General features: G+C 46.2%; 1 protein-coding gene across 1 annotated transcript in view; it reads right to left on the bottom strand.

Annotated features, from left to right (window-relative positions):
* The window catches only part of IQGAP1 (IQ motif containing GTPase activating protein 1), a 104496-nt gene extending 102188 nt beyond the window's left edge, over nucleotides 1–2308 (bottom strand). The window contains exons 1-2 of the mRNA XM_059678159.1: nucleotides 2149–2308; nucleotides 88–187 (exon numbers count right to left, since the gene is read on the bottom strand). Of these exons, the coding sequence (XP_059534142.1) occupies nucleotides 88–187; nucleotides 2149–2203 (155 nt within the window). The 5' untranslated portion in view covers nucleotides 2204–2308. The remainder of the gene's footprint in view (nucleotides 1–87; nucleotides 188–2148) is intronic.
* Nucleotides 2309–24905: the final 22597 nt, after the last annotated feature.

Genomic DNA, 24905 nt, shown 5'->3' with positions numbered 1-24905 from the left:
TATAACATGGTGAAAGAGGCCTTTATCTGCGGTCACATCCTATCGGCTCCCTCCTCCCAATCTCTTTTTCAGCCAGCCCATCTTTACCTCTTGGCTTCTTCCAAGTGACAAAGGTATTCATAAGCCACATTCTGCCGTCTCCTTTCATCCATCTCCTCCGCAGTGAGTCTCTCGTTATCCAGGACGGCTGAAACATGAAAGAATCCGTAACCTTTCTGAACGATAAGAGGACGCCACATCATCCCATTCCTGCTTGTCACTTAGTCAGGGTAACCTGTGGACGTGGGGCCGGACAGGTGTACCAGAATGACTTTCCTAAAACAGGACTATACCTATCTTACCCTTTAAAAAAAAAAAAAAAGTATGATAATATGAACATGCCCTATAGTTTAGCATAACTTGAAAAATAGTAAGTTGACATTTAGAGCCAAATCTGTACTCATCCACCTGCCAGACTTTTTCTAAATTGAGCTGAAAATGTCGTTCCCCTCTTGTATTAATAACCAAAGCCAGCCCTAACCGGTTTGGCTCAGTGGATAGAGCATCAGCCTGCGGACTGAAAGGTCCCAGGTTCGATTCTGGTCAAGGGCATGTACCTTGGCTGCGGGCACATCCCCAGTTTGGGGTGTGCAGGAGGCAGCTGATCGGTGTTTCTAACTCTCTATCCCTCTCCCTTCCTCTCTGTAAAAAATCAATAAAATATATTTAAAAAAATAAAAATAACCAAAGCCAGCAGTCCAGTCATTGAGAACAAAGGGGCCGCCATGGTGCTGAGCCTTTTACATGCAGTCTCTCACTGAAGCCCCACAGCAATCCTGAGATGATCGCGCCCATTTGACAGATGAGGAAACTGAGGCAGGGTGATCTCCGCCCCATTCCTAACACGTGGTGGGGCCTGACTTCAAACCCAGGCGGTCTATCTCACAAACCCCTGTGTGAGCTTAACCTCGAAGCAATCCACCTCTTGCTTGGGCGCCCAGGGTCTGGAATAAATTCCTAACTCCTGGGGGTGGCACTCAAGGCCTTTCCCAACTTTGCTCCAACTACTTTGGGAAACTCGCCTCCCCGCTCCCTGCCCTTCCTCCCACCACCATGCACTCCACGCCATAATTCCCAGTGCCTTTCTGCTGTTCCGTTTCTTAGTTTATGCTCTTCCATCTTCAAGCCACATCTTTTGCCCCATCACACTTGACAGCACACTTCCAGGCTCTGTTCAAACGTCACTACCTATGCCCCCCGCCCTTCCCCAGGCTGATCCCCACCCAGGCTCCTCTTTATGCCTGGTGTTTCCACGCAACTTTTATCTTTATGACACCTTATTATCACGGGGTGGTACACCTGTCCGTCTCTCTGATTAAAACGTTCTCTGAAGGCAGGGGCCGGCTCTGACCTTTAATTTCACACACGTGATACAATGCCTCCCATTTAACGGTGGATGTGCAAAATTATCTTAAAAACTCAACGTTGCTCCCAGAGGATAAAATAAAATCGAAAACCTCAAGACTCCCAAGGACTCTGCCTGGGCCGGAGGGAGCTATCCCGCCGGCCGTGCAATGACGTCCCACGGGCAGCTACAGAAAATGAGGAAGTCCGAGAGTTTTCTGGTTTTGTTGCTTTTGAAATCCTGACGGAGGAACCGAGCTGGAGAAAGCTGAAGTGACTTGCCCAGGGCCGCACCTCTCGGCTCGCCCGGCACCGGGCAGGTCTGGACCCGGGGTCCCCCTCGCCGCCAGCACTCGGGCAGCAAGCAGCTCCCCAGGAAGAACGAGCAGAGCCCGGTCTCCAGTCCCCGGGACACGCCCTGCTCGGTCCTCCTGCCACCTCACCCTCCTAGGCCGTCCCCTCAATCTCGGCCGAGCGGGGAGGCGGGCGGGCGGGCGGCGCGGGGGGAGGCCCTCCAGCCGCAGCGCGCGGGCGACGGCGTGGAAGCCGCCTGGGTCCCCCCCGACCCCCGCCGCCGCCTGGGAGACCGAGGGGCGCGGGCTGGGAGCCCCGCCGCCCGCACCCCTCCCGCCCACCGCTCCGGCTCTTCCGGGTCCGCGCGGCCCGCAGCCGCCCTGCCCCACCCGCCTGGCCGAGCCCCCGGGAAAACGGCGCCTGGGAAGGCAGAGAGCCACCCCCCAGCCCCCCATGGAGCCCCGCACTCACAGCCATAGTGCGGCCGGAACACGCTCAGCCCGTCTACCTCCTCCGTGGCGGACATGGCGGCCGAGCCCAGGTCTCTGCTGAGGAAGCGGTGAGACCTTAGAGGCGCGGGCGTCGGTGGCTGCAGCTCCTGCAGAGTGCGCGGGCTGCCCTGCCCTCAGGCCCCGCCCTGGTCCCCGAGGCCCCGCCCCGTCCCCGAGGCCACGCCCTGGTCCCCGAGACCCCGCCCTGGTCCCCGAGGCCACGCCCCGTCCCCGAGGCCCCGCCCTGGTCCCCGAGGCCACGCCCTACAGAGCCGGCCCCGCCCCTGAGGCCCCGCCCCAGCGGCCGCACCTTGCCGCGCCGTCGGGAGGGGGCGGAAGTGGGCGGGGCATTGGCAGGCTTTCCCGCCCCCGGCTCCGCCCATGCCCCGCCCCGCGCCCTCTAGGGCCCGGCGAGAGACGGAAGAAAGCGGGGGGAGCTCGCCAACAGCTCGGCTCGCCCAGGAAAGCCCGCCCCGCCCTGAGCCCTACCCTCTGAGGCCGGCATCTCAGCCGCATCTCGGACAAAACTGAGGCCATTGGCGGCTTGAAATACAAAAGGTGGGGTCCGTCCCCTCCCCCGCCTGCCGAGCTAAACTCTGCACCTACGGCCTCGGAGGAGGGCGCCCTGGGCGGTGGCCCCGGGTGTGCTTATCGGGTCCGCAGGGAGGACCCAACTGCCCCGAAGAACTGACTGCAGGGTCCGGCAGTCCGGCCTCAGTTCTCGCCTAGGTTCCCCGGGGGCACCCGATTGGAACTGCTTGACCCTCCTAATATTTGAGAAGTGGATGCTAAAGCAGGAGAGCTCTATTTGTCCCAACTTATTTCCCTTACATCCCCTGCCACTGACCTTTGCAAGTTCTTTTTAAGTGACTTTTGCCCCTTTCAGGGCCTCTTTCCCTTGCAGCTTGTGCGCTGCCCTTAAAATAATAGTTATTCGACGGATTTCTGTCCTCAGCCCTCTTCCGTTTTTCTCTTTGTCCATCTTTCTGAGTGACTTTACCCGTGCTTACCTTAAACTGGTGAAGAGCCCTAATATGTATCTACACTAATAAAAGAGAAAAATGGTAATTGGCGTACGACGATACCCTTTTCATTGGCTAATCAGGGCTATATGCAAATTAACTGCCAACTAAGATTGGCAGTTAACTGCCAACAAGATGGCGGTTAATTTGCATATGTAGGCACAATGCAGGGAGGCGAAAGGGAAAGCAGGAAGAAGCCCCCTGCCACTGACAGTGATCGGAAACCCAGGGGATCAGAGAATCAGGCGCCTTTGCCGCCCTGGCCAGTGATAGCAGGAAGTAGGGGTGGAGCCAGCGATGGGAGCTGGGCACAGTCGAAGCTGGCAGTCCCAGGAGCTAGGGGCCCCTTGCCTGGGCCTAAAGCGAAGCCCACGATCGCGGGGCCGCTGCAGCTGTGGGTCCCCGCTGCCCGGGCCGAACACCTCAGCCAGAGGCGTCAGGCCTGGGAAAGGGGCCGATCCTGTGATTGGAGGGTGATGGGGGTCAACGCCTGAGGGCTCCCAGTATGTGAGAGGGGGCAGGCTGGGCTGAGGGACACTCCCCCTCCACACACACCCAGTGCAGGAATTTCGTGCACCAGGCCCCTAGTATATACATATTATATACTAGCTGCACCCGGCCACGCGTTGCTGTGGCTCAGTCTGGTTAAATGGAAAAGAAAGAAAAGAGAAAGCGCACGTTTCTAATATGTTTAATTTCACAATGCTTGTGGGTATACAATATTTTTTGTTGTTCCACTGTCTGTGCAGATATAGAGATTGTCTGGTTGCCAACTCTAGAACGTGCAACATATAATTGTCCTTGTGAGAAGCAATCCGAGTCTAGATCTAAACCGCACAATTCTAAAGATTGGCCCTGAGCTTTGTTGATGTTGATTGCAAACGCCAATCGAACTGGGAATTGCGGTCTCTTAAATTGAAATGGCATATCCGTTGGAATCATAGGAATGCGAGGAATGAGGACATCTTCACCTTTGAAAGGTCCTGTCAAGATGGTTGCTTTTACTGCAATCCGCCTGCCCCGTTGCAAAGTTTGGCTGGTTGATATTTCGCAACATGATCATTGGTACGCCAATTTTCAATTGCAGTATGTGCGGTGGCATCCCTGGCAGATCGAGTGAATTCAAAAATTCTGTTGGATAATTAACCGCTTCATCTGCTTCCACAACAGTGTCGACGGACTTGTATGTGACTGCCTCGCTTTGAATGTTAGACTGAACAATATTAAGTTTGTAGACGTCTTTGTTCTTGGCCACAAGAATAGCTCGTTCACTCAGCCAATCGTGATTCTTATAGTTGGTATGAATATTGGGAAATACTTTTTCAACCAGTTCTTCTTTTGACGTCACTAAATTGCAGAAGTTATGAGGCAATGAAATTCGTCCTGAGGTCAGATCAACCGGCACCTTTCCATTCCCAATAAACGCTATGGTAAACGACACAGCTCAATTCCAACGCAATGTCACAGGAAATAATTAAATCAAAATGAAAATAAACCGAAATCTATGAAAATTCAATTTAACAATGCAATCAGAAACATTGAAATGGAATCGTAAAATATTTAGTATAGTGTGTGTTGCTTTTACGTCCAACAGATGGCGCTGTTTTTCAAAAAAAAAGCATGTTTTTACCTGTCACAGGTGTGACATCTATATACTAGGTATATAAAAACACATGCGTATTTGAATGCAACATTGTGTCAAAATTTCAAAGCAATCGGTGAAGAACTTTCAGAGGTTTAAGATTTTGAACAAACGAACATTTACGGGAGAGAACCAAGATGGCGGCATAGGTTAACGCCGGAGTTTGCTGCTTTGAACAACTACTTCAAAAGTGAAACCAAAAAACGGAAGGGACATCACCCAGAACCACAGGGGCGCTGGCTGAGTGGAAGTCCTACAACTAGGAGGAAAGAGAAACGCATACGGACACTCAGAGGAGGCGCAGTGCTGAAGTCAAATTCTGAGGTGCGGAGTGCGCGGAGCGGGCTGGCGGCGGAGGGCGCGGTTGTTGTTTTCAATCGGGAGGGAGTCGCAGACTCTGAGCTCCAGATCCGGGCGAGTCTTTAGGGACCCAGACTCAGGCGAAGAAGCGGGACTGTCTGGCTTCGGTCAGAGCGAGTGCAGCTTTCTCTCCGAGCTTTGCAGCGGGTGCTGGGACTCAGAGAGGCAGAGCCCCTTGGGACAGGACTGAGAGCCGCCATAACTGCTCTCTCCGGCCCACACTGTTGATCCTGTTCGACCCGCCCTGCCCAAGCCCTGCACAGAGGCATTTGCCGGATAGCCTCAGGCAAAGGCTAGATTAGCAACTCCCTAGAGGACAGAAGTTCTCTCACCGCTGACACAGCTGAATCTCATAGCCACTTGGCCTGGAGGTCAAACCCTCCCTGGAATTAGCTACAGCAATCAAGATTTATCTATAAGACTGCGAACAAAGACCACTAGGGGGTGCACCAAGGAAGCATAACAAAATGCGGAGACAAAGAAACAGGACAAAATTGTCAATGGAAGAAATAGAGTTCAGAACCACACTTTTAAGGTCTCTCAAGAACTGTTTAGAAGCTGCCGATAAACTTAATGAGCTCTACACGAAAACTAATAAGACCCTCGATCTTATATTGGGGAACCAACTAGAAATTAAGCACACACGGACTGAAATAACGAATATTATACAGACGCCAGACAGCAGACCAGAGGAGCGCAAGAATCAAGTCAATGATTTGAAATGCGAGGAAGCAAAAAACATCCAACCGGAAAAGCAAAATGAAAAAAGAATCCAAAAATGCGAGGATAGTGTAAGGAGCCTCTGGGACAGCTTCAAGCGTACCAACATCAGAATTATAGGGGTGCCAGAAGATGAGAGAGAGCAAGATATTGAAAACCTATTTGAAGAAATCATGACAGAAAACTTCCCCCACCTGGTGAAAGAAATGGACTTACAGGTCCAAGAAGCGCGGAGAACCCCAAACAAAAGGAATCCAAAGAGGACCACACCAAGACACATCATAATTAAAATGCCAAGAGCAAAAGATAAAGAGAGAATCTTAAAAACAGCAAGAGAAAGAAACTCAGTTACCTACAAGGGAATACCCATACGACTGTCAGCTGATTTCTCAACAGAAACTTTGCAGGCCAGAAGGGAGTGGCAAGAAATATTCAAAGTGATGAATACCAAGAACCTACAACCAAGATTACTTTATCCAGCAAAGCTATCATTCAGAATTGAAGGTCAGATAAAGAGCTTCACAGATAAGGAAAAGCTAAAGGAGTTCATCACCACCAAACCAGGATTATATGAAATGCTGAAAGGTATCCTTTAAGAAGAGGAAGAGGAAGAAAAAGGTAAAGATACAAATTATGAACAACAAATATGCATCTATCAACAAGTGAATCTAAGAATCAAGTGAATAAATAATCTGATGAACAGAATAAACTGTTGATTATAATAGAATCAGGGACATAGAAAGGGAATGGACTGACTATTCTTGGGGGGGAAAGGGGTGTGGGAGATGTGGGAAGAGACTGGACAAAAATCGTGCACCTATGGATGAGGACAGTGGGTGGGGAGTGAGGGCGGAGGGTAGGGCGGGAACTGGGAGGAGGGGAGTTATGGGGGGGAAAAAAAAGGAACAAATGTAATAATATGAACAATAAAGATTTAATTAAAAAAAAAAACGAACATTTACATTTTTATTTATATAGATACTAGGGGCCCGGTGCACGAAATTCGTGCACTGGGTGTGTGGGGGGGGGGGGAGTGTCCCTCAGCCCAGCCTGCCCCCTCTCACATACTGGGAGCCCTCAGGCGTTGACCCCCATCACCCTCCGATCGCCTGATCAGCCCCTTGCCCAGGCCTGATGCCTCCGCCAGAGGTGTCAGGCTTGGACAGGGGACCCCCATCTCCCCCCGATCACTGGCTCTGGCCCCCGCCCAGGCCTGAGGCCTCTGGCCCAGGAATCATGCCTGGGCAGGGGACCCCCATCTCCCTCTGATTGCTTGCTCCACCCCCCGCCCAAGCCTGACACCTCTGACCCAGGCTTCAGGCCTGGGCAAGGGGACCATCATATCCCCCCAATCCCCGGCTCAGCCCCCCGCCCAGGCCTGATGCCTCGGCCAGAGGAGTTGACCCTCATCACCCTCCGATCACCAATCACCGGATCGGCCCCTTGACCAGGCCTGAGACCTCCGGCAGAGGTGTCAGACCTGGGCAGGGGACCCCCAGCTCCCTGCGGTTGCAGGCTCTGCCCCTGCCCAGGCCTAACGCCTCTGGCCTAGGTGTCCGGCCCGGGCAGTGGGGACCCGCAGCTGCAGTGGCAGCGGGGGGCGCCGCGATCGTGGGCTTCGCTTTAGGCCCAGGCAAGGGACCCCTAGCTCCTGGGACTGCCAGCTTCGACCTTGCCCAGCTCCCATTGCTGGCTCCACCCCTACTTCCTGCTATCACTGGCCAGGGCGGCAAAGGCGCCTGATTCTCTGATCATGGCTGGGGGGCAGGTCTTAGCTCCCCACTGGGTTTCTGATCACTGTCAGTGGCAGGGGGCTTCTTCCTGCTTTCCCTTTCGCCTCCCTGCATTGTGCCTACATATGCAAATTAGCCGCCATTTTGTTGGCAGTTAACTGCCAAGCTTAGTTGCCAGTTAATTTGCATATAGCCCTGATTAGCCAATGAAAACAGTATCGCCGTACGCCAATTACCATTTTTCTCTTTTATTAGTGTAGATACTAGAGGCCCGATGCACGAAATTCATGCAAGCATAGGCCTTCCTTCCCCCGGCTGCCAGCACTGGCTTCCCTCTGGCCGCTGGCAGGCACCTGGGACCAGGCTTCCCTCTCAGCCAGGGTTTCGTCTGGAAGGTCGTCCAGAAGGACATCCGGAATGATGTCTGGTCTAATTAGCATATTACACATTTATTTATTTATTTGTCTTCGTACCCTCTAGAAGCCCCAATTCAGTGTTTGGGCTGTGTAATGGACATTTTCACCTGTGAATTCCACAGATACTTCAAATTTAACCTGTGTGACCCCGTAGCTGACCATGCTACTGCTAGACTCTATTAATAGAAATGCTCAATTAAGTCTAGCATATTTTACCAATCACTTTTCAGAAACTTGTAATAATTTTTGGTCACATTCACAAACTTAGTTCATTCAACATCTTCAAACATTTAAAATCATGTCTATAGACTTACTAGATTTTCTTTTTACTTTCTTCAATAGTCTGACCTAGAACCTTTGCAATGCCTGGTAATCTTTATAAATCAGATAAACTGACAAATATAATGAACCTTAAGTTCTCTTAGTTGGCCCACTTCCATATGTAAGTTTAGTAAGACTTGAACTCAAAATCTTAGGTCTAAGATTAACTCAAGTATATATTGAAAATAAGAGTTATAAGATTGTTACTCTAATGAGCCATTTTTAAGCATTGCAAGTGCATAAAATGTGAAATATGCACATATTTATTCTTAACCTCAACATATTAATCCCATAGCTTTTACCCCATTAACCTTAATTCTAAAGATTCTCTAAGTTGGAAAAAAAAAAATATTATCTAAGTTGAAAGACACAGAGCTTCCAGAAGTTTCCAACTGAATTAAATAAGGTTATTTTTTTTTAATATATTTTTATTGATTTCAGAGAGGAAGGGAGAGGAAGAGAGAGAGGAGAGAGAGAAACATCAACGATGAGAGAGAATCATTGACTGACTGCCTACTGCATGCACGCTACTGGGGATCGAGCCTGCAGTCCGGGCATGTGCCCTTGAGTGGAACCGAACCTGGGACCCTTCAGTCCGCTGGACGACGCTCGATCCACTGAGCCAAACCAGCTAGAGCAGGTTATTTTTTATTAGAGGTTTCTACAGACATGAGTCCTGGAGCGGTGGACTTTCAGAGCCATACTTTTCACTGTGCCAAGTATCATTTTGAGCCCCTTTTTACATTATGTTGTGGACGAAAGGGGCCACACGCTGACCTGACAAGCTCAGGGAAGGCCTGCGTGGCAGCCTAGCAGACTCAGAGACCTAAAATAACCACAAAGGATGGTCTGAAATTAAACTTTAACTAAAAGCAGTTATGGTGGGCAGTTATGTCCTAGGCCAGTATCTTCACTGACAAGATCAACTTTGATCCTTACTGAGCCCATTTGCCTTTTTGCCTCTAAGATAACATACCCTTGAAATGTCTGGGTAACTTGTAACTTCCCTTTTTCTGGGAAGGGCACAACCAAATGTTCTGGGCGCCAGGGCAGATACTACAAATTCCTTCATTATCATGTTAATTGATCCTGCACCCACCTAAGTATGTGTCCATCATTTTACTTTTTATCCTATCCTAGAGGTTTCCCCGCTTCACTTAATCCCACCTCCTTAAATCTGTCACCAATGAATTTTATTTTTATTTATTTTATTTGTTTTAAAATATATTTTATTGATTTTTTACAGAGAGGAAGGGAGAGAGATAGAGAGTCAGAAACATCGATGGGAGAGAACCATCGATCAGCCGCCTCCTGCACATCCCCCACTGGGGATGTGCCCGCAACCCAGGCACATGCCCTTGACCGGAATCGAACCTGGGACCTTTCAGTCCGCAGGCCGACGCTCTATCCACTGAGCCAAACCGGTTTCGGCTGTCACCAATGAATTTCATGTAACCCACCTATGTCCCTCCTTTGATTGCAATGTATAAATACAATTGTAACCCCGCCATTCTTCGGAGCACTATCTCAATTTGTTGAGATTCTGCTTCCTGGCATATGTCGACAGTTTGGCTCAAATAAACTCACAAAAATTCTTTACAGGTTTCAATGGTTTTTTTACGTTAACAATGTCATGGACTTAAAACTCATTATATCATCCGCTAACTATTCTTAGAAACCTGCAAGACCTACCTACCCCGGTTACCTTTGATTTTTCTATTTCTTGGCTTTTAAGATACGTATCTATGTTTTTATTTCAATTCTAAAGACCTTGGTAATAGATGCTATCCAAATAAGCAAATGTATTTTCTCTCTAATGATAAAGGTTATGAACCTAGTGGGCTCTTGCTTGCTTTCTTATTTCTAGGACTATACAATTCTAACAGGTATTTAAATCAATGTCCCATTGAGTTTCAGATATCTCACAGAGCTTTATCTGATGATCACAAATTAAGTCATTCTTTATAACTATAATAAGTGTACAGAGGTTTTACCAAGCTAAGTGTTTTGTTATTTATTTTCTTATCTAAGCCTCATTATAATCCTACAAAGTAATCACTATTATTATGTCCAATACACAGAAGAGGCAATAGAGAAGTAACTTAACTGAAGCCACACAGCAAGAGGCAGAACTAAAACTCAAACCCAGGTCTATCTAATGACAAAGCCCACATGTCTAGTCAACAAAAACATCATACAGAGAAATACACATTAAGACCATAACTGACCACTTACCACTTCTTGCCTGTCAGAATAGCTATGTTTTGGTGTGTTTTGGGGTGTGTGTGTGTGTGTGTGTGTTTAATTGATACTATTGGAAAAGGGGTGAAAAATCAACCACTTTCATGCCCTGCTTATGAGCTGTAAATTGGCACAGTCTTTTTTTATTAAATATATTTTATTGACTTTTTACAGAGAGGAAGGGAGAGGGATAGAGAGTTAGAAACATCGATGAGAGAGAATCATTGATCAGCTGCCTCCTGCACACCCCCTACTGGGGATGTGCTCACAACCAAGGTACATGCCCTTGACCGGAATCGAACCTGGGACCCTTCAGTCCTCATGCTGACGTTCTATCCACTGAGCCAAACCGGTTAGGGCAGCACAGTCTTTCTGAAGTCCAACTTGATATCATTCAGTTCTCCTTCAAACAAGGAATTCCACCTGTTGGGATAGATCATAACAACATTATGTTTCATTGTGAAAAGAATTAGTGATGAAGGTACTCATTGGAAATGTCTGAAATGCCCATCACTAGGTTTTTAACCTAATGGTACCTCCACACAGTGGAATGCTGGACAGCCACAACAGTGATGAAGTGCGGTTCTGGTAAGCCATGCTGGCGGCAAGGAATAGAAACCCACTTGTTTTATCTCTAAAGGAAAAAAGGCCAGAATGCCGGGACCCGGTCCATCCTTGCTGGTTCAAGGGACCTGGCATATATGGCATACGGTTCTTAATATGTTTGCTCACCTTCTTGGCGCTGTGTTTTAACCAAGGTCACCTCTCTGAGAAAGGTTGTTTCCCCAGGTAGGGATTTTCCCCTGAAGTTAGGGAGGGAATAAAACCCCTTAACTAAGTGCCAGGCGGGTCATTAATCACTTTAACTACGAACAATCATGCTTAAGCTACATAAACTTTACTCCCTGGAATGGAGATAAGAAACACCCTAACCTTTGGAATAGAGATTGATAGGATTGGAATCAACTGGTATAAATACAGATGTAATGAGACAACAGGACACAGAACCTACACAGAATCTAGAGACAGAAGAACTTTGCTGAACAGAACTTGGCTAAAGATCCTGGACAGAAACTGGAGACAGAACCTAGAGACAGAACCTAGTGAGGGAACATGGCTACAGAACCTGGCTGGAGAACCTAGCAAGAGAACATGGACACAGAACCTGGCTGGAGATCCTGACCAGAACTTGGCTAGAGATCCTGGCTAGGCTGCTGATCAACTGAACGCTGTCTCCCTCCGTGTCATTCCTTCTTTGCCGACTCCGTCCACACCTTTGGGGACCCCTGGACCTGCTAGGGTTGGACTCCAGCACCAGAAGAGAGGCATTTGTAATAAATACTAGAGGCCCTTAGGCCTGGTCTCCCGCCTCCCCGCCTCCTCCTTCCCTCGCTCCCTCAGCGCCCTGACACTGGTAGCCTGCCATGTTCCGTGCCGCCCTCCTAGTGGTCAGCGCACATCATAGTGAGCAATTGAACTCCTGGTATCCCAGTCGAACTCCCTACGGCACACTTTGCATATTAGCCTTTTATATATATAGATATACATGGACTGAACCTAGAGCTGGGGAAAAAAAGGCTAATGGAAGATTGAAGGCATGGGATTTATTTGTTTGTCCCTCTGTGCATCTCTGCTTCCCCATGGGTCTGCTCTACCCTCCTCTCTTTGACAACCAGCTTCCTCCATTCTAGTTGTTTATGCTCCCTCATATCTCCAGCTTCTATTTGACTTGCCATGGTCTCAATTCAGCATCAGCTCCATTGAGGGTAATCTCAGTGGCCCAATTCCGTAACAAGTGTCATATGATTGACCCAGCTCATTTTTTCACCCCATGGTTATGTCTCTGACTCAGATACCAATCATTGGGTCAGCTACCAATCCTTTTTAGTACAATTAACTGTGGTCAGGGGATAGAGCCACGTAAGGACAGAAAACTATGAGCCCCCTGAGTATTATATCTAGGCAAACAATGATCAGTATTTCTAATGTGATGGTTAAGTAAAAATAACAAATTATGAACTAATAAATAGATTGTGATACCATTTTTGCTCTAAAAGTATATAGATATAGATGTGCATATGAACAAGGGGAAAAACTTGAAGCAATATATTCACAGTGGTTTCTTGAGGTGGTAAACTTAAAGTGGATTTGTGTAGGATTTGTTTATTTACTTATTTGTATTTACCAAGTTTTCTACCATGAGCTACTTGAAATAAGATTTGTCAGTAAGTATAAAGTTAGTAAATATGAAATGAGTAAATAAAATTAAATGACAATAATGAGCTGCATGGTCATTTTGGGAGATGGAATTGGTTCATGACCTCAAGAATTTACAAGACTCATGGGAATGGAGCAATATGAACAGGATAGCTTCAGATAAGCATCATAATAGAAGTTTCTCTGGGCCTGGAATACCTTTAAGCCTCTTATCTGTTTGGGAAATTCCTACTAACTTGCCAGACCCAACTCAAATGTCACCTTCTCCTCCAGGCTAAATTAATCACTTCCTTGTTTATTTCCCTGGAACACTTTATTTTATCTCCCCCCCCCCCCCAGGAGCACTTCAAAATATATATATATATCCCAGCTGGCATGGTTCAGTGGTTGAGGGTCGACCTATGAACCTGGAGGTCACGGTTCAATTACCAGTCAGGACACATGCCTCCCTTGCAGCCAATCAATGATTCTCTCTCATCATTGATATTTATATCTCTCTCTCCCTCTCCTTTCCTCTCTGAAATCAATAAAAATATATTTTAAAAAACTATTTATTGAGAGGGGGGAGGGGGAGAGAGAAAAAGATAAGGGTACAGGGAGAGAGAGAGAACACCAATTTGTTGTTCCACTTATTTGTGCATTCATTGGTTGACTCTTGCACATGCCCTGACCAGGGATAGAGCCTGCAACCTTGGTGTATCGGGCCGAGGCTCTAACCAACTGAGCTATGCGGCCAGGACGCTAGGAGCACTTTAAAAACCATTTGTCTTCAAAAATAAGTCCCAAGTTTTTTTTCATATTGTAATACTTCAGAATCAGGATAGGTCTTACAATCAGTATTAAAGGAAATTAACCAGCCCTAACTGGTTTGGCTCAGTGGATAGAGCGTCGGCCTGCGGACTGAAAGGGCCCTGGTTCGGTTCTGGTCAAGGGCATGTGCCTTGGTTGCGGGCACATCTCCAGTAGGGGGTGTGCAGAAGGCAGCTGATCGATGTTTCTCTCTCATCAATGTTTCTGGCTCTCTATCCCTCTCCCTTCCTCTCTGTGGAAAATCAATACAATATATTTTTTAAAAAATTAAAAATAAATAAAAATAAAAATAAATTTTTAAAAAAGGAAATTAACCAGATACCAGGTAGACAGAGAAGTCAATGGAAAAATAACATAACTGTAATTGCTTGCAGATGTGTCCCTTTAAATTCTCAGTAAAGGTCAAAAGACTTTCTGAGCTAGAAGTGATGACAGATTCACATCTCAGGAATGACTGTGCGGATCTAAATAGAGTTAGACTCTTCCCAAAAGGCTTGGCTCCAACATTGATTTAGAGAAGAGGCTAGTAATTCCAGTGATACATTTATGCTGTTGTCTATCAGACAACATATGTTTAAAAACATATACATTTGGTAAGATATTCTTTTTTGCCGAAACCGGTTTGGCTCAATGGATAGAGCGTCGGCTTGCGGACTGAAAGGTCCCAGGTTCGATTCCGGTCAAGGGCATGTACCTGGGTTGCAGGCACATCCCCAGTAGGGGACCTGCAGGAGGCAGCTGATTGATGTTTCTCTCTCATCAATGTTTCTAACTCTCTATCTCTCTCCCTTCCTCTCTGTAAAAAATCAATAAAATATATTTTAAAAATATATATATTCTTTTTTAAAATATATATATATATTGCTGGGGTCCAACCCCAGCAGGTCCAGGGGTCCCCAAAGGTGTGGACGGAGTCAGCAAAGAGGGAATGACACGGAGACAGAGTTCAGTTGATCAGCAGCCTAGCCAGGATATCTAGCAAGGATCTCCAGCCAAGTTCTGTGTAGGATCTCCAGCCAGGTTCTGTAGCCATGTTCTAGTCAGGTTCTCTTGCCATGTTCTATCCAGGTTCTGTAGCCAGGTTCTGTCTCTAGGTTCTTCAGCCAGGTTCTCTCGCTAGGTTCTGTCTCTAGGTTCTGTGGCCAGTTTCTGTGTCTAGGTTCTGTGTCCTGTTGTCTTGTTACATCTGTATTTATACCAGTTGATTCCAATCCTATCAATCTCTATTCCAAAGGTTAGGGCGTTTCTTATCTCCATTCCAGGGAGTAAAGATTATGTAGCTTAAGCATGATTGTTCGTAGTTAAAGTGATTAATTACCTGCCTGGCACTTAGTTAAGGGGTTTTATTCCCTCCCTAACTTCAGGGGAAAATCCCTACCTGGGGAAACAACCTTTCTCAGAGAGGTGACCTTGGTTAAAACACATAGTGCCAAGAAGGTGAGCAAACATATTAAGAACAGTATGCCATATATGCCAGGTCCCTTGAAACAGCAAGGATGGACCGGCTCCCGGCAATATATATTTTTAGAGAAAGGAAAGGAGAGGAATAGAGAGTTAGAAACATCCACGAAAGAGGGACATCATCAATTGGCTGCCTCCTGCAGGGGGTTGAGAGGTAAGTGCCCTTGACCAGAATTGAACCTGGGACCCTTCAGTCCACAGGCCTATGCGCTATCCACTGAGCCAAACCAGCTACAGCTGGTAAGGTATTCTTAATGTCCCAAAAAGCTGTTGGAAGCTGATGGTGCATCCCACAATCAAAGGTGTCTTCAAGGAAGTGTATGACCTTAAATGGCTCTATTATAGCACTTAGATCATTGAATTACAATCAGTTATTTACCTGTCCATCTTCCTTTTTAAAAAAAATATATTTTTACTGATTTCAGAGAGGAAGGGAGAGGGAGAGAGATTAAAAACATCAGTGATGAGAGAGAATCACTGATCAGCTGCCTCCTAGATGCCCCGCACTGGGGATGGAGCCCGCAACCCATGCATATGCCCTGACCCGGAATCCAACAGTGACCTCTGGGTTGATGCTCAACTACTGAGCCAAGCTGCCAGGCTTCCCAGACAGACCACTAAACACCTCAACGACAGAAAAATGGGTAAATACACTCAATGTGAATAGTTAACAAGTGTAACATCCTTCCTGTTGGATTTTTAAGATTTGCTTTTCATATCGTTTATGTAGGAATTTTCCAGAAGGAGGGGGTCCATAGGACCCCTTTTATAAATGAGAAAACAAGCACACAGAGGTTTGGTATTTTGCTCAAGTCATAAGATTTAGAGTTAGGAATCAGAGCGGGTCTTTCTGATTCTAAAATCTCTGGCATATCACTAACAGCACATCCCAGTTTATAGATAGATTATCACTGAGAAGGTATTCATTCACTTCCTGCACATGCCAAATGGTCTCTGAAAACCCTTCAGCAAACATGTATGAACACCCGTGTCCTGGTCTAAAGACAACTGACAGCAGAGACCTAGAAGTTGTGGGAGGAAGCCAGGAAGTCAGCCCAGGATGAAGTCGGCGCTTTGGTTTCCGGGCTGGGGTTAGAATGGGCCACAGACACTGCTGCAGACTCACAGCTAAAGACAAAGGATGAATATAAGGACTCATCAAGAGACATAGTTAGAACCATAAGCCAGATCCAAGTATGCAGAAAAGAGAAGCAGGTGGGGCAAAGATCACCAGATTCCTCCCCAAGACCGATGCTGAGATGGGCAGGGTTCCCTCGTGGCACACATTTAAACAGCTATAGACTGACAATGGGTTACTAGCCACAGTAGCTAACCTGTATTTAGCACACAACTGACAGATTCAGAGCAAAAGCCATGCTTGGTAATAAAAGCAAGCTTCTGGCTTCAGGATCCCTAGAATTGTCTCCTGAAGAATCAGATGGGCAGCTAACGCAGGTGGGATGGACCTGCCATCCTGGCTGCAGGCAGAAAAGCCAAGCATTTGCAGACTGGGACCTCATTGTGGACAAAGAAGCTAGTATCTGGGGCAGAAGGCAGGGTCATACCGGGAGAAGCAGCAGGAAGGGAAAGTGGACGCCAGAGCCCATGTCAGGGTCTTAAATTCTACATTAAGGACATTCAACTCTCTTCTAATAGGAAACTAAGTTTTTAAAAGCAGGGAGGGATATAATTTGACTCAACAAAAATGTATGAAATGTTTGCACTAGGTACGAACAAGGGCATAAAGTTGAGTTAAACATAGTCCCTGCCCTTCAGACAAGTACACAAATGACTTTACAAGATGAAATTAGAAGTGTAATGCAAGATGTAGAAAGGGTTACAGAGACCCAAAAGAGGTCCCGCCCTACCTGGTTTGGCTCAGTGGGTAGAGCCTCAGCCTGCAGACTGAAGGGTCTCAGGTTCGATTCCCGTCAACGATACATGCCCAGGTTGTGGGCTCAATCCCCAGTAGGGGTGGTTCAGGAGGCAGCCGGTGAATGAATCTCATCATTGATGTTTCTATTTCTCTCTCCCTCTCCTTTCCTCTCTGAAATCAATAAATATATTCTTTTAAGAAAGAGAGAGACATCCCATCTGCCTGATGGAAGATATCTGGAATATTTCATGGAGAGGGAGGGTTTTAAAGGGCTTTGAAGAATGAGTAGTTTATGAACTAGAATTCCCTGAATCGGCCACAGGGACAACCAATACCCTTGTAAAAAGTTGTGCAATTTCCCTGCTAATCAGAGAGATGTATATTAAAACCACAATGCAATGTCATTCATACCCATCAGATTAGAAACATTTTAAAGTCTGATGAAATAAAGGGTTGGCAAGGAAGAATAGTGAAGAGAATACCTACTGTGAGAATGGAAACCAGTACAACCACTTGGGAGAATAATTTGAAAATATCTAGTTAGAGATGCACTTAACCTATGACTTCAGAATTCCATTCTTAGGTGTACAGACCCAGAGACTCCTACACATGCATGCAAGCAGACATAGAATGTCATCGCAGCAAATGCCTGTGACAGCAAAAACCAGAAGTGATCTAAATAGCCATCAGCAAAAAAACAGGTAAGCCCTAGGGTTTGGCTCAGTGGATAGAGCGTCAGCCTGCAGACCAAAGGGTCCCAGGTTTGATTCCGGTCAAGGGCACATGCCCAGGGTTGTGGGCTCGATCCCCAGTAGGGGGCGTGCAGGAGGCAATCAATCAATTATTCTCTCTCATCGTTGATGTTTCTCTCTTTCCCTTTCTCTGAAATCAATAAAAATATATATTTTTTTAAAATATATTTTATTGATTTTTTTACAGAGAGGAAGGGAGAGAGATAGAGAGTTAGAAACATCGATGAGAGAGAAACATCGATCAGCTGCCTCCTGCACATCTCCCACTGGGGATGTGTCCGCAACCCAGGTACATGCCCTTGACCGGAATCGAACCTGGGACCTTTCAGTCCGCAGGCCGACGCTCTATCCACTGAGCCAAACCGGTTTCGGCAGAAATCAATAAAAATATATTTTTAAAAAAACAGGTAAATTGTGGTGTGATTATATAGTGAATATTAAAGCATGGACATGAATGAAGGACAACTACATTGAATATGGATGTCTTTCACAAATATAGTATTGAGGAGGGAAAGTATAAAATACTTGCCTTGATATCCATTTGCAGACAGTTTAAACAAATTTATGCAAATCAGTACTATACATTACTTAGGGATCTATATCAATATTTGCATATAAATATATGGAGAGAGGAAGCTTAAATAAATGTAAAGTCATAGGAGTGAGAAATACCAAATTCAGGAGAGGGCAATGAGGGTTGGGGAAGGGGCTGTAATTGAGGAAGGGTTCACAGAAATCTTTAAGTGTGCTTTTTCTTTCATGTTTTATTAAAGTGTAGTTGACAACATTTTAGTTCTTATTTTTAAAATATGTTTTTATTGATTTCAGAGAGGAAGGGAGAGGGAGAGAGAGAAACATCGATGATGAGAGAGAATCATTAATCGACTGCTGCCTGCACGCCCCACACTTGGATTGAATCCCCAACCCGTGCATGTGCCCTGACCAGGAATCGAACCATGACTTCCTGGCTCATAGATCAATGCTCAACCACAGAACCATGCCGGCCGGGCCAACATTTTATCTATCTATCTATCTATCTATCTATCTATCTATCTATCTATTTATTTATTCATTTATAATCCTCACCCAAGGATATTTTTCCATTGATTTTTGGAGAGAGTGTAAGAGAGAGGGTAAGACAGAGAGAAACACATCGATTGGTTGCCTCCTGCATGCACCCTGTCCAGGGCCCAGGCCAGGGAGGAGCCTGCAGCCCAATGGAGGTACCTGCCCTTGACTGGAATTGAACCCAGGACCCTTCAGTGTACACGCGGATGCTCTATCCACTGAGCAAAACCGACGAGGGCCCAAAATTTTATTTCTTTTTTTTTTAATATTTTATTGATTTTTTATAGAGAAGAAGGGAGAGGGATAAAGAGTCAGAAACATCGATGAGAGAGATCAATCAGCTGCCTCCTGCATGCCCCATACTGGGGATGTGCCAGCAACCAAGGTACATGCCCTTGACCGGAATCGAACCCGGGACCTTTCAGTCCGCAGGCCGACGCTTTATCCACTGAACCAAACCGGTTTGGCCAAAATTTTATTTCTTAAGCTATATGGTAGATACATGGTTGCCCTTTGCACTAACCTTTATACCTTCTGTATTTGTAATCTTTTTTTTTTTAAATATATTTTATTGATTTTTTACAGAGAGGAAGGGAGAGAGATAGAGAGTTAGAAACATCGATGAGAGAGAAACATCGATCAGCTGCCTCCTGCACATCTCCTACTGGGGATGTGCCCGCAACCCAGGTACATGCCCTTGACCGGAATCGAACCTGGGACCTTTCAGTCCGCAGGCCGACGCTCTATCCACTGAGCCAAACCGGTTTCGGCCCTTCTGTATATCTTACAGATTGAATTTTTTCAAATAAAGTGGAAACCTGTTCAGTAGGAAAATTGAGGCAGGAAGTCATTTTGAGAAGAAACTGTGTTGAGGAGGGCAAGCTGTGTTCAGGGAACACGGGTCACCACTCTGCTTGGCAGGGTAAAGGGCATTTGTGTCATCAGAACAGCAGTGAAGGGCATTTTATATCAAACTTGTGCTTATACACCACCCTGCGCTTGATAAATTACTGTCACACACGCTAACTCATTTGATTCTCAACTTGAGTATTCTCTCTTTATATACACAGGAAGGTTAGGTGATATATTTCCATTTTTGTTATAGAAAATGTTTAAAAAGATATGTAATAAATGGTGGTGGTTATCTCTGCAAGGTGGAATAATAGGTGAATTTTTTTGTTTGCTTAATTGTATTTTTGTGATATTTCTAAAATGAACATGTACTATGTACGAACTAAAAAAGTAATAAAGAAGTAAGGGAGCCCTAGCTGGTTTGGCTCAGTGGATAGAGTGTCAACCTGCAGACTGAAGGATCCTGGGTTTGATTCCGGCTAAGGGCACATGCCTGGGTTGCAGGCTCCATCCCAAGTAGGGGGTATGCAGGAGGCCGCCAATCAATGATTTTCTTTCATCATTGATGCTTCTTTCTCTCTCTCTCTCTCTCTCTCTCCCTCTCTCCCTCTCTCCCTCTCCCTCTCCCTTTCTCTCTGAAATCAGTAAAAATACATTTTAAAAAAGAAGAAGCCCTAACCAGTTTGGCTCAGTGGATAGAGCATCGGCCTATGGACTCAAGGGTCCAGGTTCGATTCCAGCCAAGGGCATGTACCTTGGTTGCGGGCACATCCCCAGTAGGGGGTGTGCAGGAGGCAGCTGATCGATGTTTCTCTCTCATCGATGTTTCTAACTCTCTATCCCTCTCCCTTCCTCTCTGTAAAAAAATCAATAAAATATATTTTAAATAAATAAATAAATAAGAAGTGAGGGAAACGGAAGGGAACAGGAAATAAAGCAAGTGACTTCCTTAAAGCCAAATAATAAAGTTTTTGGATTCTCTCTCATCATTGATGTTTCTATCTCTCTCTCCCTCTCCCCTCCTCTCTGAAATCAATAAAAATATATTTTTTTAAAAAAAGAAAGAAGCTAACATATGAAAAAAAACGTTCAACTTCACTGCTAATCAAAGAAAAGCAAACGAGAACAATCTGTAAAAATCCTGTCTCTTAAGTGAGCAAAACTGTTTTTCAGGGACGAGGGTGTGGGGACGCTGGTGCGCATCTGTGGCTGGTAGCATGGCAAATGGGTACCGCTGGCTCAGAAAGCGATTTAGCAAGAAGTAACGAGAGCTGTAAAAAAGTTCACACCCTGCAGAAATCATCTAAATTGTGGAAACATTTTTTTCTGGGAGGAAAAAAGAAGGTTTGCACAAGAGGACTATTGATGTCGCAGGGCCTCTTGCCTTCAGACAGAAGGTCCGAGCATGGCTGGTTATAGACGCGTGGGCCTATAGTTTCCTGGACGTTGTTTGCACTACATAAGGGGAGGGTTTGTTTTCCAGCCGAAGGAAAAATGAGAAAGTGTGATTGAGAAAGAATGGAGAGGACTGGCCTAGTGCTTGTCCAGGCCCAGGCACTTGGACTATCCCTCCTTTTTTTATTCTCAGTATAACTCAACTTTATGAGATTTGCGTGGAAAAGGTGAGTCTCTGCTAGAGTGTTCTGTTTTCCTATTTGCTTTTTCTCTCGTGAAATATACTCTAAACTAAAAGGATATAAATAATGCAGATTAATTTAAATTAAAATTAATTTTTAAATTCTGTGTATTCAGCACCCAGCTTAAGAAATAGAAACTTTGCCGAAACTGGTTTGGCTCAGTGGATAGAGCGTCGGCCTGCGGACTGAAGGGTCCCGGGTTCGATTCCGGTCAAGGGCATGTACCTGGGTTGTGGGCACATCCCCAGTGGGGGATGTGCAGGAGGCAGCTGATCGATGTTTCTCTCTCATCGATGTTTCTGGCTTTCTATCTCTCTCCCTTCCTCTCTGTAAAAAATCAATAAACTATATTAAAAAAAAGAAAAAGAAATAGAAACTTAGTATTTTTTTTCCTCATTTTAGTCAACCTCTACCCTGGCTTTGATGAATCCTTTGTTTTCGTTTCTTTCCTTTTTTAGGGAGAGAGAAAGAGAGAGAGAAGGAGGGAGAGAGAGAGAGAACATTAATTTGTTGTTCTACTTATTTATGCATTCATTCGATGATGCTTGTATGTGCCCTGACCGGGAATAGAACCTGAAACCCTGGCATATCGAGATGATGCTCTAACCAACTGAGCTAACCGGCCAGGGTGGATCTTGTTTTTAGATTTGGTTCTTTATCCTAAAAGCTGTCAATTTTAAGCATTTAGGTGATATGATTTAAGGTTTTTAAAAGATCACTCTGACTTCTCTGAGAAGAAATTAGCAAAAATAATATCTGGGGTATTAGTAGGAAGCTACTCCAGGGACTTAGGTAAGGGATGGTGGTGATTTGGGACTAGAGAGTGGCCTTGGAGATGGAGAGACTGGTAGATGGTTCTGAGAGGAGCCTGAGAGGTAAAGTTGACAGGGCCTGGAGATGACGTGGGTTTTAAAGTGGAGGGAGGCCCTAGCCGGTTTGCTCAGTGGATAGAGCATCAGCCTGCAGACTGAAGGGTCCTGGGTTTGATTCCAGTCAAGGGCACATGCCCGGGTTGCAGGCTCGATCCCCAGTAGGAGGCAGTCGATCAATAATCCTCATCATTGATATTTCTATCTCTCTCTCCTTCCTTTCTCTCTGAAATCAATAAAAATTTTAAAAAATATTTCTTGGCAGAACCCTGAGCTTTAAAGAAAAAATCAAAAATCAATGGAGTGCCGAAACCGGTTTGGCTCAGTGGATAGAGCGTCGGCCTGCGGACTGAGGGGTCCCAGGTTCGATTCCGGTCAAGGGCATGTACCTGGGTAGCGGGCACATCCCCAGTGGGAGATGTGCAGGAGGCGACTGATCGATGTTTCTCTCCCATCGATGTTTGTAACTCTCTATCCCTCTCCCTTCCTCTCTGTAAAAAATCAATATATTAAAAAAAAAATCAATGGAGTGAAGGAGAGAGGAGGTGTGGAGCATGTACAAGGAGCTAATGGCCCGTCACGGGGTAGCAACAAAGGGAAAATATGTTGTGGACGAAAGGGGCCACATGCTGACCTGACAAGCTCAGGGGAGGCCTGCATGGCGGTCTTGCAAACTCAGAGACCTAAAGTCACCACAAAGGATGGTCTGAAATTACACTTGAACGAAAGCAGTGATGGTGGGTAGTTACATCCCAGGCCAGTATCTTCACTGACAAGGTCAACCTTTACCTTAACTGAGCCTATCTGTCTTTTTGCATCTATGATAACATACCTTTGACATGTCTGGGTAACTTGTAACTTCCCTTTTTCTGGAGCCCCTGGGGCACGACCAAATGTGCTGGGTGCCAGGACAGATGCCACAAATTCCTTCATCATCATGTTAATTGTTCCTGCACCCACCTAAGTATGTGTCCATCATTTTACTTTTTATCCAATCCCAGGGGTTTCCCTGCTTTGCTTTATCCCTACTCCTTAATCTATCACCCATGAATTTCATGTAACTCACCTATGTCCCTCCTTTGATTCCAATGCATAAATACAGTTGTAACCCGCCATTCTCCGGAGCATTATCTCAATTCCTTGAGGTTCTGCTTCCCGGCATATGTCGACAGTTTGGCTCAAATAAACTCACAAAATTCTTTACAGGTTTCAATGGGGGTTTTTTTTACGTTAACAATGGAAAGTCAGTTACCTTGACTCTCACCAATACATTGAGGGGTTCCCTGCTCATGGCTGGAGGGTTGGGGGGAGGTGGCAGAGCCCCAAAGCAAGTCCCACGTCGCCCTGCAAGAGCTCATGTTATGGGAGAGACATTTCTGTAGATGTACAAGCATGAAAAACAAGGTGATAGAAAAAGACGCAATTTACGTTACAAGCCCGTGACCTGTGTCTGTTCAATACTGTTAGGAAGTCGGAATAGGAGCGGCTGGAGCCTGGGGGTCTTGAGTTTGGAGGGAATGTGCCAACTCTGCTGGCAGCGACTAGGTTGCCAGCCAGCCTCCTCTCCTCCAAGAACCGGGGGAGGGCTGAGGAGCGGGAGATGGAGAGGAAGCCAGGCTACAGGCCACCTGCTTTTATCTCTCAGAGCGTGAAGGTGCGTATATGGAAGAGCCTGCTCGCCATGTTGGCCGGGGTCTGTGAGAGCCCCCAATTATTTATTTATGTATTTATTATTTATTTTATTTCAGAGAGGGGAAAGGAGAGGGAGAGATAGAAACATCAATGAGGAGAGAAAGAATCATTGATGGGCTGCCTCCTGCACGCCCCACACTGGGGATGGAGCCCAGAACCTGGGCATCTGCCCTGACCGGGAATTGAACCGTGACCTCCTGGTTCAGAGGTCGACACTTAACCAGTGAGCCACGCCGGCTGGGCCGGCTCCCTCTTGTGGGACACTCTTCCAGGACACTTCACGTTAATCCAGTGAAAAACTGTCAGAATGTCTCTTCTGAGGGATATCATACTCAACTCTGCAGTCTCATATTCCACGTCCTACCCCTGGCCAAAACACTCCCACCCCCGTAGAGATGGTACCCCTGGAGTTCACATATATTACCCCTAGAGTTTTTGTTTTGTTAATCCTCACCCAAGGATATTTGTCCATTGATTGTCAGAGAGAGTGGAAGAGAGAGGGAAAGACAGAGAGAAACATCGATGTGAGAGAAACACATCGATTGGTTGCCTCCTGCATGAGCCCTGACTGGGGCCCGGGCCGGGGGGGAGCCGGCAACCAAGGTACGTGCCCTTGACCAGAATTGAACCCGGGACCCCTTGGTCTGCAGGCCAATGCTCTATCCACTGAGCCACATCGGCTCGGGCTATCCCTAGAGGTTCTGATGCAGTAGGTCTGGGGTGAGGACTTAGACTTCGCATTTCTAACAAGTTCCCAGATGCTAATGCTACTGATCTGGGTTTACATTTTGGGAACCACTGCACTCAATGAACCAGATTGTTTTTTCCTGGTCAATTATCTAACTTCCCTGACAAAGAAAGAGCTTAGGTCATCAGTATGTTCTGTCCCCCATGAGTTAAAGCCCTCAGGGGACATTCCATAGAACAGAAGGGGACAAAATAGTATTCCAAGGCTGTTGTAGTAATTTAGTCTGAGTAACACAGGAAGGCTTTTAAGAAAAACCTTCAGGCACCCACTTTTCCCTCTAGAGCAGTGGTTCTCAACCTT

Source organism: Myotis daubentonii, chromosome 21, assembly GCF_963259705.1.
Source record: "Myotis daubentonii chromosome 21, mMyoDau2.1, whole genome shotgun sequence".
In the NCBI taxonomy this organism is placed as follows: Eukaryota; Metazoa; Chordata; class Mammalia; order Chiroptera; family Vespertilionidae; genus Myotis; species Myotis daubentonii.
The sequence above is the reverse complement of the archived record's forward strand: the minus strand, read 5'-3'. Positions and strand labels throughout refer to the sequence as shown.